Source organism: Musa acuminata, chromosome BXJ1-2, assembly GCF_036884655.1.
Source record: "Musa acuminata AAA Group cultivar baxijiao chromosome BXJ1-2, Cavendish_Baxijiao_AAA, whole genome shotgun sequence".
Lineage (NCBI taxonomy): Eukaryota > Viridiplantae > Streptophyta > Magnoliopsida > Zingiberales > Musaceae > Musa > Musa acuminata.
In genome coordinates, this window is record NC_088328.1 from 32,196,289 (window position 1) to 32,211,706 (window position 15,418).

Below are 15,418 nucleotides of genomic sequence, written 5' to 3' on the forward strand. Positions count from 1 at the left end.
TCTGTTGCCAAAACAGTCCGAATAAAACAAAAACAAAAACAAAAAACAATACCACAAAAACACCAGCATCCCCTCGACCTTATCGCCATCATATCGCTCGAAGCCATACACAACAAAGCTGAAACCCAAACCCCTCCTCCTCCTCCTCCTCCTCCTCCGTCAATGGCGGCTTCCTTCACCTCCATCGTAGAATCAGTCCCTCCCCCTTTCCATTTTCTTCAGCTTCGCCTACTCCTTAATCTCCTTTTCCCTCTTGCAGGCGATCGTGCGCCCGACGGCCGCCACCGGCGGGTCGAGAAGCTCCGGTTGTCCTCCTCTTCTGAGCCCTTCGCACGCTTCCCTGGGCCTCCGTAAGAGCCCCTGGCTGCGTCAGTTCATCTCGCCCTTCTCCATCTCACCCGCTTCCCCAGCCAAAGCCCGCTACGCCATTTCGCCTCGTGCCGAATTGAAGGTTGTAAGCTTCCAATCACTTAGGGTTTTCGTCACTCTCCGTTTCATGACTGCTAGAATGACCCTCGTTTCCGCCATATTGGTTGCCGTTAGGTCTTTTGTGCTTCTAATCTGTTCTTCTTCCTTTGATTGCATTGCGTGGTGGAATTTTAGGAAGCTGAGGTGCAGTCTAAAGTCACCACCAAAGTGTACTTCGACATAAGTATTGGGAATCCGGTGGGGAAGGATGTGGGGAGGATTGTGATAGGGTTGTTCGGGGATGATTGCCCCCAGACCGCAGAAAATTTTCGGGCTCTTTGCACAGGTTGAAATATGCTGTACCTTTGTCCTTTTTGAGCAAAAGATTTCACCTTTACTGTGGATTTTGATTGCTTGGGCTGGAGGGAGTCGCATTTCTTGACAGTGCTGTACTTTGGTCAGGTGAGAAGGGCTTTGGGTACAAGGGTTCTGCATTTCATCGTGTCATCAAGGACTTTATGATCCAAGGAGGAGACTTCGACAAGGGAAACGTATGTGTTCTCCTTTCCTCTCCTCTTCTTCGCTGTGGCTACAGCTTCTCTATTTGAATGCACATACAAATGCAGTCAGTCGTCTGATTCAGTTTAACCTTCCAAAGTACAAGAAGGGTTTCCAAATTGTGCATATGGTCCGTAATTATGTCATGCTCTTGCGTCGGTGCCTTTGGAAAAAACTTGTAGGAGATGGTATTTTAAAATTTTATATAGTTATGATGTTCTTTTTCTAATCAAGGACATCGATTTGCACATTCTATTCCATTTTGTTGAAATGTACAGGTTTTCAATCCATACTGTTCATTTTCGGATTATTGCAGGTGTCAAATAATTGTTACAGTAGAAAGAAAATGTCTCTTACCTGAACATCTTATGTATATTGTGTTTAACTTGTGAGTTAAAATTTAAAATCACATTAGTGGCGAGGCAGAGCTGCAGAGAGTCTTTTAATGAATGCTGTGGTGTGTTTGTGCATCATACTATGAGTTCGTCAGTTGAATATCAATGCTACCACCAATGTTTAGTTGGCTATGTTATTATTCATTAATCTTTGCAAACTTTATGAACTTAATTGAGCAAAAGCAAGGCCCAAGCTGAAGCATAATTTTGTGACTATGTATCCAAAAATTTTTAAGTACATATGTTAGCAAAGGGAAACTTTCAGAAAAATGATCCTACATGAAGCCACATATTCTAATATACAAAGTTCTACATGTGATAACTGAGTCGTGAGTAGATCGAAGCACTAAAATATCTTAAAACAGTTTTTTTAGCATTAAATCTTACTTTTAGTGTTTGGAGTATAGAAACATCTTCCTGATGTGATCATTGACAAAAAATTGATCTAAGGTGTGAATGAAGTTCATTTGTACTGTTTTGGATAGTAAAAGAATTTGATCTTCAAATTTAAATTATATTATTTTTAAAAATAAATTTAATTCATTTCCATGTGATTCTCATGTTCTAACTGATGCTGCAATTCAATCAGTTGCTCTTTGAGTTTACTCAATTAATGTTGTGACTATGCTAGATGAAGTAATTTAGGAGTTGAAAAGGATTTATAGCCTTTTTTGTGTTATGACAAGTTAGCTCTTCAGGTTATGTTGCATCATGTTTAACTTTCCAATTTTTTTGTTTGGTTGAATTTCAGGGAACTGGTGGTAAAAGCATATATGGCCGCACATTCAAAGATGAGAACTTCAAGTGTAAGTTGAATGTGGTCATCCATTTGTTGTATGTCAGTCATATTAGGTTTATAAAAATATGTTCATTAACTTTATGAAACTTGTTTAGTGTCTCATTTGGGACCTGGAGTGGTTAGTATGGCGAATGCAGGGCCCAACACCAATGGGAGCCAGTTCTTCATTTGCACTGTCAAGGTAACCTGTGGAACTTGGGTTGAAACTGACCCCTAGATTTGGGATTAGCATATTGCAATTTTTTTTATCCATCTTTCCATTTAGTTCACCTTTATACTTGTACCATGTTTTCTGTTTGTACAACATTGTTTGGGCAACCTACGATGCCACCGGCAACATGCTTTGATTCAGACAGATGCTTTAAGGCATTCTGGCTCTTAGCCGAGTTGCAAAACAACTTAATGTTCTGCAGACATCCAAATTTGATACTGTTGATTTTTCATAAATATCATGAAGTGCAAATTCTGCACAACTTCTTTCCGGGGCATTGTCAAGAATATCACAGAAGCTGGAACATCAACAATGAACTATCCCCTTACGTTGGATCTTGATACTTCTCTCTCTCTCTCTCTCTCTCTCTTCCCCCACCCCCCTTGGACATGTTAATAATGTTGCTAGGTGCACATATTGGATCTAAAAGACCTTTATTCATCTTTGAGTTTACTTGTCATACACAATTACTTTCACTTTCTATTTATTTTTAAATTTAACCCTTCCCACATTATATAGGAGTCTATGCTTCTTGATTGTTACGAGTGAAATAATATATATACTGAAGTTACTGTAGAACACGAAATGTGATGTTATCTAAAAAACTGGGTTTTGTGCAGACACCATGGTTGGACCAGAGGCATGTTGTTTTTGGTCAAGTCTTGGAGGGGATGGATGTGGTGAGGTTGATCGAGTCACAAGAGACCGATCGTGGTGATCGTCCCAAGAAGAGAGTCGTCATCAGCGACTGTGGTGAGCTTCCCATGGTCTAAAACAAAAAAGAGGTACACAACTTTTCTCTTCTGAAGAGGACCATATCGGCATTTCCATTCAAGTTTTCTGGTGTTATTTTAAAGAGGCTGTTGATCATATAGCAGGTTGACAATGTTATGCCTTGACATCTGATGAGGGGTTGGTTACCTGCTTATTTTGCCGGCTATTGTATGTGGAGGTATCTAAGCAGTGACTTAAATGATCCTTTGCTGTTTGTTCTTTGGGTTTCAAAAGTAAACTAAATGAGACTTAATAATAATTGGAAAACTGTATCGATTGTTTGGGAAAGATCATCATATGGAGAAAATTTGCTACTTGATCTGTTAATTTGTCTCATCAGGTCATTGCTACTTCACTGAAGGTTGTTTATAGGTTTGAAGTGGTGGGATTCTGAGATCCTAATCCACAAGTGCAGCAGCGACATAATAATTCAGGAGTTCTCCATGACTTAATATTATATATATATACTTTCCATAAAGATTTCTTCCACTTGCACTCTATGGATAGTGAGTTCAATGAATGCAAAGAAGTTGAAAATTTGACCCAACTTTTTGAGTCGAATTCAATTGCAAAAAGATGTGAAGTCCAACTCAGAAAGTTGAATTTTCACTTTCATCGCTGACGCAAAGGTGAACTGACAACAGCCCAAACCATGGTTAGTTTGAGCCTAGCATTCATTACCGCGGTTGGGTCAACCTGACTTTTTTGACCTTTTATTACCTCTATTTAGATCATAACTTCAATCCACCACCAACCCCAGCTGATGTGATCATCACGGGCTTCCTATTTTACTTGGCGGATTTAGTAAATGTACGCCAATTATGATACACAGATGATCAAAGACATCATGTCATACATAATACACAGCAATCTTTTGAGTTTCTTTCACCGAAAATAAGTATTATTACTCTATTGTTCATCAGCTCGAGAATTCTATCAGAAATCAACAAACCTAATTCTATTTTTATTCTTCGAGAAAGACAAAGATGCAAACTACATCAACTGATTTATTTACCATGATAAGATGGAGGTTTCAGAATCTAGACAATATATAAAAAACAAACAAAAAAAAACATTATGCTTAAACATTACCAGATTTGTATCATACTTTGTGTGGTCTTCTAATGTCACTATCGCTTAGTAATGTCCCACCCTTTTTCTCTCTTCTTCTTTATCTGTGTCAAAAGGAGTAAACTCAAATATAAAGAGCATCTAGTAATAATTCACAAACATTTACATATCTTTTATCACAGCAGCAAGCAAACTCAAATACCATCACTGCACACTGCACTGACTATTACTCTAGAAATAGAGAGAGAGAGATGGGCATCATACACGCAATTGTTCCTGTGAGACATGCTTTATGGGCATTATTTTGCTAATTATGTCACACAAATATGAGTCCAAACAGAGTCTCTCTAGATCTCTATCCATCCATGCTTGAAAGAAAATATCACTTTCTGAAAGAACATTAATTGTCATCGTAACAGTTTCCCCACATTTGAACTGGTTAAGTTTCCGTCATTAAGGATGCTGCAGAAAAATTGCGATTACTGAGTGCTATTTGGCAAAAAATAAAGACTATTTTGATCATAGTTTACAGAAAGGAACTAACCTTGCATGAAACTTACAGCATTACCTCCATGAAATGGCTAAAATGAATGAGAGGCTGTTCCTTTCAAAAATTATGGATATGATGGAACGCATCTTTTGCATCTACTTACGAATTTTAATTGGTACAGAAACGAACTAAAAGCTCGGCGAAATCGCTGATTGTTTCAACCAATGATTTATCTGGCCTGATAATAGATATCTGGCCACCGACAAATAGAAATAATGAGGATGAAAACAACCTTGAGACACCTTTAACATCCACCAAAGATCTCTATTTGCAAGACCATGCCTGTAACAAACAACAGAAATAGCAGAAATGGATTGCCTGAAATATGGAATTAATTTCTTCATGCAAGCCAGGCTTGGCAGTCCACAGTGGTCGATAATTTCCATGAGAATTTATTGAACATAGTCGGCATTATCAGCAATCCTATAGCTAGATTGAAGCAAGAGATTTCCTGTGTCTTCCTAACCCAAGTTGAGAAGTGTGAGTTCAAGTGTGGTAGAAGACCCAAACTTGGACTAAAAAGTTTCATCATTTACTGTCGCAGCCCTATCGTCTTTTCTGATCTCTAAAGTCATATGTGATAAGTGTGTTCTTTCTTCATTAATGACAACATAAACACAGGTGGTATTTTTCAACAGTTCAGCCAAACCAAGTAAAACATATTTCAAGTTCGATCTGTTCTGACTTATGATGGGTTCTTTCGATCATAAGGGATGATAAATGTGTTAGTGTAGCAACGGCAAAGCTGGTAGATTTCAGTGATGTACCAACTGGAACATACAAGGGATCGAACACTAGCAAGAGGCGACAAACGTCACATCCACTGGGCTAACTAACCTGTGGTCGACGAACGAAAAGGTTTGGTTGAAATACAAAGTTTGAACTGCTATATTTTGGCTGACCCAGAGTGACCTTACTACTTCACTCTTGTCACTGGGCACAGTTGGGTCTTCCACCTTTTCGAACAAGAAAATAAGGACAAATCATCATTTGATCTTGGACCTACAAAATATATATACCTTTCTATCATCTAGCTCTTTCTGGATCCAACTGGAGACATTTACCTTTCTAGTTTTGGACTAATAGCAAGATATGAGTATCCGAACTAGTTCTAGCCTAATGGAATACTTTACAATATATTACCATTGACGATAGTGAACGCATTTTAAGGTCTAGTTCTCTGCAACCAAAGAAAAACTAGCATCCTTAACATGATCCAACAATCAGTGGGGTCCGGGAGCAACTGTAGGATTTAGGATCGAGATTAGTGAAGATCATCCAAATCGTTGGATTTTTTCTTTATATGTGCCCTGGAATCTGTTGGGATAGGTCAGAAGTCAGTTGAGATCAAGGGGATCAGTAGAATCAACTGCAATTGGCAGAGCTGGCGTGATCAGACTTAACTAGTTGAGAACTAGTCAAATCACCGAGATTAGATGGATCAGTTGGACAATTGACTGGTTTGGTTCTATTTGACAAGTACAATGGACTGAGAGATGTTTGCAACCGTCCAACATTGAAAAAGTTTCGATTAGTCTAAAATCTTGACAAAATTTAACTGAACAATTTGCTAATTTTAGGAACAAAGAGAGACATTAATAAATTTGTTCATAGTTGCTCAAAGGTAACTGCATATGTCGTCATATATTATAGTTCCAATAACTCATAGTTCTTGGTTGGGATTAATATGTATAGAATGCTTAAGCTATGAAGATTGAAACAACAAGCTTGTTCAGATGTCAAATGGTACCCTGGTAGTCTGTATGAGAAGCTGCTCCCGATGGATAACCATAGATATGGCAGATATATCATAGAATAAGGCAAAGGATTCTGCACAGCATCAATGTTCAACTCTAGCACTTAACAACTAAAATCCTGCTAAAACACATTGACAAAGCAAGAAGACAGTTATCTATATTTTATTACAAGTTATGTAAAAGGAAACAGAAGAAAATATCAGCAGTAGGCAAAAACCGATTTTCATAATTATTAAGACAAAGGTCTCAAATAAGAAAAAGAACAGAGCAAAATGGAAATTAATGAAGGAGCAATTTCAATTTGCCATAAACCATGCAGGTGCCATTGGTTTCAGTTTTCCGTAAATCGTAAAATGCTATCAGTCTCAATCATAATAATGAAGATAAACTACTATGAAGGGAGCACAATAGGTAGAGTGCTTCAAAGAAATACATGAAAACATATCACATTTAAAGAAACATAGAAGACAGGGATACAGAAGAGTATCTTGGCAGCTTTTGACTAGTAATCAACTAGATGAAACTATCATGTTAGAACCATACTCACCTTTAATGACATTGGAAGTTTGACCTCCAAGGGAAAGAAAGAAATCAGGTTCTAACACTAAAATGTAGTCTCCATAAATCGATTTCTATCTCCAGCAATCTCCATAAGAGATCAGAGTTAATAGTTAGACATGTTCAACAATGACTGTCACAGAAGACAAGTGAATCGACCATCTAGCCTGACATCCTAATTCACGTCGTCAGAAAAAAAGAAAGGGGGGAAGATGATGAAATGGAGAATAGAAGCTCAACGAGACTTGATTTTGTGACAAGTTCACTGTGTTCGACAACAAAGGTTCATCCAAAGCCCCTCAAAGATTCCAAATCAATTACCTGATTGTTGTTCGTTTGCCTCCATCCCCAAATCTTCCTTAACTTCTGTAATAATCTGAAGAAGTTCAACAGGAGTTGCTGCCGGGTCCAATTCAATGCATCCCTTCAGAGCATTATGAGCTTCTTCATCTGTAAGCAGATGAGAAGGAACCTGATGCGAAAAACGAAACATCTCTTCTCTAGAGATCCTCTTAATTTCTGTTGGGCCCATATGTCGATGGAAAACTGCTTTAAATCCAGCAACCTTCACCAATGGAATCACAGACACACCATCCTCGTCGTTATAATCATCGAGTACTTCCACCATTTCATAATTGTATATCACATCATCAGGTGTGAGCTCATTCCAATCTGGAGACCAGTTCCTATATAAGGCCCAAGTATCACCTTTCTTAGGCACAATTCTAATGACTCCTCGGGGACCTTTGTCCCATCTAACTTTATGTGAGAATATATTAACTGTATCACTTATTTGATATCTGCTCACCCTGAATTCCCCGCATGTCTTTGCAAATCCAGAGTCTATCCAGTTAATTGGTCCCAATTCACTGTTGGACTTCGAATTAAGAAAACTCATGCGGATCCTGAAAGGATTCAGAGAGAGAACTTTTTGAACCATGGCATAGAGTCGTGGCATGCCATCTTCACTGTCATACGTAGCCCATACCTGATCACCTTCAAAAGTCCTCTCCTGGCGATCCCTGTCAAAGTCATAGAAATCAGGATCAGGTACATCGATCGATACAAGTTTAAGGACTTTCTTATCCAAATTGTCATCATGGTCATGTGTTGAATCCTTATCATGGGAATCATCCAAGCAGGCCTGTTTGCCTGTATCCCCATCCATTACAACTGCTTCTTGTCCATTTTTCTGCTTTAATTTCTCTTTTTCTCCCAACTTGGTTGTTTGAGCTAAGTTCCATTCTTTTAGCTTTTCAACAACCGTTGCCTTGGCCTTCTCTACCAGCATTTGTCGAATATTAATCTGTGAAAACTCCCTAACAAAATTGTTCTGTCTTGCAGTCATTCTAGTTCTAGGAATATCCTCAAGAACACAATTAGCCTTTTGAACGTCAGGGTTAACAGTTTTCTGAACGTTTGTATGCAAATTCTCTGCCTCATCTGTTTGATGATAAATGCTGCTTTGATCACCATTGCTTCTCCTTTTTGCTGGTCTGCCAACCTTGGATATAGATCGACCCCGACCATAACCACTGACAGTGTGACCAGCATTATAATTTCCAGATTCGTCGATTGTACTCTTATAGATATGACCATCTGTCCGGAAAGACTCTTCCCTCTGAGCCGCTGCTTGTGCCTTCTCATGCTTTCTTTTCATTTTCTCAAATTTCTTGTGGTTTAGGTTTGCAGCTTGGAAAGCAGAATCTGTTGTGCTAGCAGTCCCAGCTGATCCACTGAAAGAGCTCCATTGGAAGTTCTGATGGCTATAAGAATCAAGATTTCCCCCATTCTGGGATTCTGTAGGTCCTGTTCCAGGAAAAGTGGAGGTACTGAACCCAGAACTATAGCCATTTTTTAGTGTGTAATTATGGTTTGAATTATGTTGGTGCTGCTTGGCTGACCAAGGAATAGAAGAATTGGCTGCATTACCTGGAATTCCTATCTCAACAGCCAAGAAGGCTTGATGGCAGTTGGGACATAAAAGATTGTGATTAAGGTAAATTCTGAGGTATTCGTACTGCATCCTGCATTGTTTGCATGATGTCCAAAACGTGTTCAAATTTATTGTATGAGACTGAGAGACAGCAGATGGGCCGGAAGCATTGTTGCTCTTTCGAGCTCTTTTGTTGGAGGTCGAGGCGTTGGAAGATGAGTGGAAACCATTGGCATTACTATGAACAGAATGATCTTTGTTCTGATAGCCATTGACATTTCTGTTCTGATCATATGTCATTTTCCTTTTGTTATCAGACAACACACTCCAAGCCTCGGAAATGAGCTTGAAGGCACCTTCGGCCCCTACAGACTTGTTCTTGTCAGGGTGTAGCTGGAGAGCTAACTTCCTGTACTGTTTCCGGAGTGTCTCTTCATCTGCAAAGGCATTCACCGAGAGAATCGCGTACCAGTCACTCTCCCCATGGATCCTCTTTTCTGCTGCAAGATAAACATCCAGAGTGGCAATCATCTGGCTTATGCCATCCAGTGATGGGAAGAGATTTTGGGCCTTCAAGGCAAACTTCTTGGCACCCTTGACATCCTTTGCATTGAATTTCCTTTCCGCGGTTTCTCTTGCCTTGAGGGCCTTCTCCCTGTTACAGTCCATTCTCTACTCTTTCTACTGGCTTGCAAACGATCTTGCACGCGAAAGAAGAGAAGATATAGAAATTTTCTTTTTCCTACACTTGTACCAACAGCAACACAGAATTCTGTTTCCTCCAGCAAAATGTTCCCATATCCGCAACTGAAACAAGGAGACCGAACAGACAAGTTTACCGCACTGAAGTGATAAAAAACCCAAAAAAACAAGGCAAACGATCAATTACTCTGATTTAGAGAACCACCGCATAAGTGGTAAATATTAAGTGTAATGTCAACTAAGAACACGTAAGATCACCCATTGGATCCTAAACCTAAAAGTAGGACAGGCGGAAACCCCAGAGAATGAAACAAAGACAGCTCAACCACACTCGAGAACTAAAAAGAGCTACCTTGGCCACCGAACAATCGAGAAACAGAAGAAAATATTCATGTTTTTCTGTTGTCTGTGAAGTGAAAACACTTGAATTGTTCCAAGATCTCGACGTTTGCTAGGCAAAAGTAGATGGGCAACAATAAGAAAAGATTTACGGATCATAGAGCTCATCCGGAGCATGAATTAACGAACAGTGGCAACCAATTCCCCATTTTTGATGGATTACAAGTCTAGAAACCCTAAATGCCCTGATCGCGGCCATCAGACGAGAGAGCCGAGAGTAAAAAGGAAAAGAAAAAGAAAAAAAGGGGCAATTAAAGGAAGGAGAGATCACCAATTCTTTTCGGAGGAAATCCACGTAATTGATGGAATTATTGGATCCGAGCGGCCGCCATGAGAAGCTCTCGGTGGGCAAAATTCCCCCCACCCCCCCCGAAACTTCAAAAAATTAGGGGGGAATTGAGCTCCTTGGGTCAAACCCACTCCCCTTCAGACCTAAAACAATAATCCACAAATACCAAAATGGTTATGCAAGAAAAAGGAAGAGGTCACAACAGCCCTGTGTGTGTGTATACATTCATTCTGATATCTTCTTAACCCTAACCTGACTTTTATTATTCTATTCCTCCTCACCCCCTCCACCCCCCTCCCCTCCCCTAACTAGGGTTAATTTTTGGTCCAGGGTGTGATATGTCATTTTCATTAATTGCAGAGATTAAATGACTGTAATTAGAGGGGTGGGGGGGATTTTTTTAATATAATATTAGGAATGTATAGCTGTGGCCTTATTATTACTGTAAGAGAAAGTTAACACACAATAACAGAGCTGTAGTGGGTGTTTGTGAATGCTTACTATTGCTTTTATTTATTGAGGACACCATCATTTAATTATCTCCTTTTCTAAGGTAATAATAATATTATTATTATTATTATTATTTATTTTTTAAGGGTAGGGTGGGGGGTTTCAAACTGGCAAGTATTCCATGTGGACCCCACATGGTGATGGGTGCTCTGAAACTTTAGGACTAGTGACCCAAGGAGTTGGGGTGAAGGGCATGGTAGAATGATGGGTGACCCATTTGCTGTTTGGATTAGTTAGGAATAGGACTGTTGGCTTGGAGGCCTTTTGTTTCCTCTCACCTCCTCATGGTGTTACTGACTTGGAGACTACACAAAAGGCCACTCATGGTACTGTTTTTAAAGCTTAAGCAACATTATTTTTTCATTTTCAAAAATATATTTTTTTTTTTTTACAGATTTGATATCATAATTCTGGTTCAGCTTTTTGGCTGGTAGGGTAGGCATGGTCATGCCAAGTCCCACTTGTTGCTGAAGAAGGAAAAAGAGTCTCATCTTCTTTCTGCCAGCAGCACTCAGCATTTGGTTGTTACCATTTGCTGTTTCTGCTCATTCATTTTTATTGAGAAATGGAGATGAAGAGAACAAATCTTTTTGCAGCATGAGTCTGCATTTTCTTCAACCCAACTCACTTCCTGAAGAAAAAGAAAAAACCAATGTGAGCACAAACCAAACCTACAAGGTTCAATATTAAATATTTTATTTTTATGAGTCAAACCTTGATTGTTCATGTTGCAAAAGAACAACTTGGTCATAATACCAAGACTGAATCCCTAGCATAACAGATTGTTGATGACTGAACACAAGTTTTACAATACAGTTGACTACTAAGAGAATAATACATTACGATCTCTGATCTATCTGGTGCTAAATTAAGTGCCAGACACTGACAACTATGGTTTGATCCTTTGCTGCTTATACTGCTCTAATTGCTTGTGGATCCCAGAAGTCCTGATTCAGCAACCGGTCCAACTTCAAGAGGATGACACGACGATTTAGAGATTAGTAGGAGGAAGGCTTGTAGCTGGAAACTCTAGCATCCGATTCAGAGGTGTCACCACTGAAGGCTTTAATATTGAAGAGGTTGATTCAAATACTTGTGGAGGTACTGCCCGAGTATTTGAAATTGGACATTCTTCAGATGGTTTTAACATCCCCTCCATTACTCCAGCAAAAACAGTCTTGAGCTCACTTAGAAACTAGCAGATCAATAAGTTGAGACTTGAAACCTAATGACATCATGAAGACAGCAACAGTTCAAAATAAATTCAAGCCTAAAGCCATCAGTTCAATTATTTTTCACGACTGAAAAAAAAAATGCACTCTTCCAACATCAATTTTAGATTTACTTCACCATAGTCATGATATTTTCTGTTGATTTCCAGTCTCGGGAAATTATGCTTTTAATCTTTGGTAGAAGCAGGTACGGTTGTAAATTGCCATCTTTCCTTCAGCATGAAATTACTGCACCAGTGACCTACTTTCATTCTACAACCAGGATCCACTCAACAAATAAAGCAAAAGGATGAATACTTTGAATTCAGAATGATCGTGGAAACTTTCAGAGTGTCAAAAAATGCTAATAATCTGCCATTGATCATGTAAATCTTATGCAGATTCAACCTAAAATAAGATCTGTTTACAGAGTCCACAAGATCGATCAGCCTATAAGAAATCACAGAAGTTCAGAGTTTAAGCTTGTGCAATAAAAAATACTTTGAATTTTATCTACCTTGTTACTGTAAATAATAGAAAAAAAGACTCCACGTGGATAATTATCAATCTCAAGACGACAAAGATCTGATGATGCATGTATCTAGTTATATACAATCATATCTATCTATGACTTGGTTTCCTGTAACGACATAATAAGTTTTAGAAGAGGACTTAGTGGTCAATCAAATAAAACATGTTAGATTTGGTTCAGTGGTTCAATAAATGTTTTAGACTAATTATAGATTACCCTCCCTATAGTTAGACCTCTTTAGTATCCCGATCCCTAGACTTCAAAAATTTACATTGAAATCCTTATAGTTAAGAAAGTAAAATATTTAACCCAATTTGCTCTCACGCAATCGACTTTACTGATTGAAAATATAGTACGTGCATAAATGATACGAAAACGATAGACAACAAAATAATTTCAATAGTGGTAGCGGACTAATTACATATTACCCCAATAGTTAAACCTCCTTAGCATCTTGATCCCTAGACTTGAAAAATTCATATTGAAATCCCTATAATTATGAGAGTAAAACATTTAACCTCATTTACCCTAACGTCGTCGACTTTACCAATAGAAGATACAGCACGTGATAGCACGTATATAAATGACGTTGCACCACTCTGCCTCACCTGCCACCTCTTCCTCCTCTAACGCCGACACAGATGCAGAGCGGCACCGGAGGAGAAAGAGGAGGTAGAACGGCGGGACACCGATGCAGATGTCTCACCTCCCTCCTCTTCCTCCTCCGACGCGGACGCAGATGCCTCACCGCTATGCCTCCTCTTCCTCCTCGTCGTCGATGTTTGGATCGACATCGGCAAGGCCAACCATCATATCGTTGTCACCGACCACCACCACAATAGCCACCCACGATGCCACCGTCCCCTACCACCATTGAAATTACCTTTTTGGCTATCATTTTCATGTCATTCATGATCTTCCATCAGTAAAATCGACGATGTTAAGGTAAATAGGGTTAAATGTTTCACTTTCATAACTATAAAGATTTCAATATAATTTTTTAAAGTCTAAGGATCGAGATGCTAAAGAGGTCTAACTATAGGGGATAATCTATAATTAGCTCACCACCACCGATGGAATTACTTTTTGATACATCGATTTCGTGCCATTGATGCACATGCTATTACGTGTTGTATCTTTCGTCGGTAAAACCGACGACGTTAGGATAAATGAGGTTAAATGTTTCACTTTTATAACTATAGAGATTTTAATGTAAAGTTTTTAAGTCTAAAGACCAGAATGCTAAAGAGATTTAACTACATAGAGTAATATATAATTCGCCCGTAGGTTTCTTTTGGGGTAAGGCATTTTCTAGATTAACAATTGTGGTTTAGTTTTCAATTAATAAAATGTTTAAACTAATGTATTTTTCTTGTACAAGAGCCTCATCAAAAATATATTTTGTGAACCACAAGACAAACTTCACCATTCATCTTTATAGTTGTATCACAAGATCAAACTCTATTTTTCATAAAGGCATCAACAAATTCTGAAAAAAAAAAAAAGTTTTCAACATATTCTGAAAAGAAGGTTTTGCTTTTATTGTTTCAATTCTGAGTACAAGAGTTATTCGCTCATTGCTTTTATTCATAGCTTCTATTGCTCGGCATTATTACTTTCTAATATGATTTTCTAAAGAGCAAATCAGCATCTTGGATGTTTTTATAGAATCACAAATTTAGAAACTGGAATACTAAACCAAGGCAACAAAAAAATTGCCAAAACAATATCTGAATGATAATCGAAAGACCTTAAGATGGCAGTCATTTCCATATCAATGACTAGAAATAAAAAAAATATGGGAGCATATATCCTGTAGTTATGATGTTTCATCACTTAAAGTTCCCTTTTAGTAGGCAAAGAATTTAGACTTAAGATATCAAAATTTCACTTCTTTATCAGTACAGGCTTTCTTCAGTCAATTTAATGAGAGAAGTAGGAAATAGTATCAGACATACTAACAATAAAGCCATCTCCTTCCTCTTACAAATATGGAATGAGCAGTCTAACACCTGCAGTTTCGAAGTTACATTCTTGCTTCTTATAATTCTGAAGACCACAAAGGGAAAAAAAAATCTTCCTTCATACTTACTAGGTCTTTCTTAATTATTGACATAACTAGCATACGAATGACAGATATGTTCCAAGAAATCACCTCAGATTTCTGTACCCTCTTTGAGATGACATGAAAATTTTCATTGCCAAGAAATTGACTAACTCAAGATTTTTGTAATGATGTTAGACATACAACTTAAGCCTTAAGCAGGAATACCATTCATTTAAGTAGATGGTATATAGTTCCTCGAAGTTTTGATTGATTTACTGAGAGTGTAACCATCATACAAAAGGCCCAAAGCCCTTGCTCAAGAAATGCTATTCAATTAACCTGGTGTGCCGAATAACATCAATGTGCTTATACAGAGATCAATCTGATTCAAAATCTGGAACATGCCAACCAATTCTTCTCTTATTCTGTTATTTCGTCCAATTTGTCCTAAGTCATAAATGAGTAAAATATCTGACTTTTGATGCCATTAATCCATAAGCGATGACATTTCCTTTACCAGTAACTCCATAATATCAAGCCCAAATTTTCCATCAATCTCTGCTTGTAAAAATTGAACTGATATAGTCAAACAAGAATGTCAACCTGCTTCTGTTGTATACCATAAATTAGTGCAAATGGTGGGCTAAAGGAAGTATTACTTGATAATGGTGTACAATATGTGGAGATTATGGAATCAGCTAAACAATATAG

General features: G+C 38.3%; 2 protein-coding genes across 3 annotated transcripts; one reads left to right on the forward strand and one right to left on the reverse strand.

The window, feature by feature from the left end:
- The first annotated feature begins 37 nt into the window (after positions 1–37).
- Positions 38–3,472, forward strand: LOC103976793 (photosynthetic NDH subunit of lumenal location 5, chloroplastic). Of its 2 annotated transcripts, none has more exons than XM_065104765.1 (8): positions 38–186; positions 260–451; positions 604–754; positions 871–959; positions 2,113–2,167; positions 2,256–2,341; positions 2,992–3,156; positions 3,247–3,472. In XM_065104765.1, exons 1-7 carry the CDS (start codon positions 163–165, stop codon positions 3,142–3,144), a joined length of 750 nt encoding a protein of 249 aa, XP_064960837.1. In that variant the 5' UTR covers positions 38–162; the 3' UTR covers positions 3,145–3,156; positions 3,247–3,472. The 2 variants fall into 2 exon arrangements, with proteins under 2 accessions (XP_064960837.1, XP_064960831.1); XM_065104759.1 differs by having other exon boundaries at positions 3,250–3,472.
- A 3,481-nt stretch (positions 3,473–6,953) lies between these two features.
- Positions 6,954–10,635, reverse strand: LOC103976792 (uncharacterized). Its single transcript, XM_009392117.3, has 2 exons — positions 10,390–10,635; positions 6,954–9,824 (listed from the first exon to the last, which is right to left on the reverse strand). Exon 2 carries the CDS (start codon positions 9,684–9,686, stop codon positions 7,395–7,397), a length of 2,292 nt encoding a protein of 763 aa, XP_009390392.2. The 5' UTR covers positions 9,687–9,824; positions 10,390–10,635; the 3' UTR covers positions 6,954–7,394.
- Positions 10,636–15,418: the final 4,783 nt, after the last annotated feature.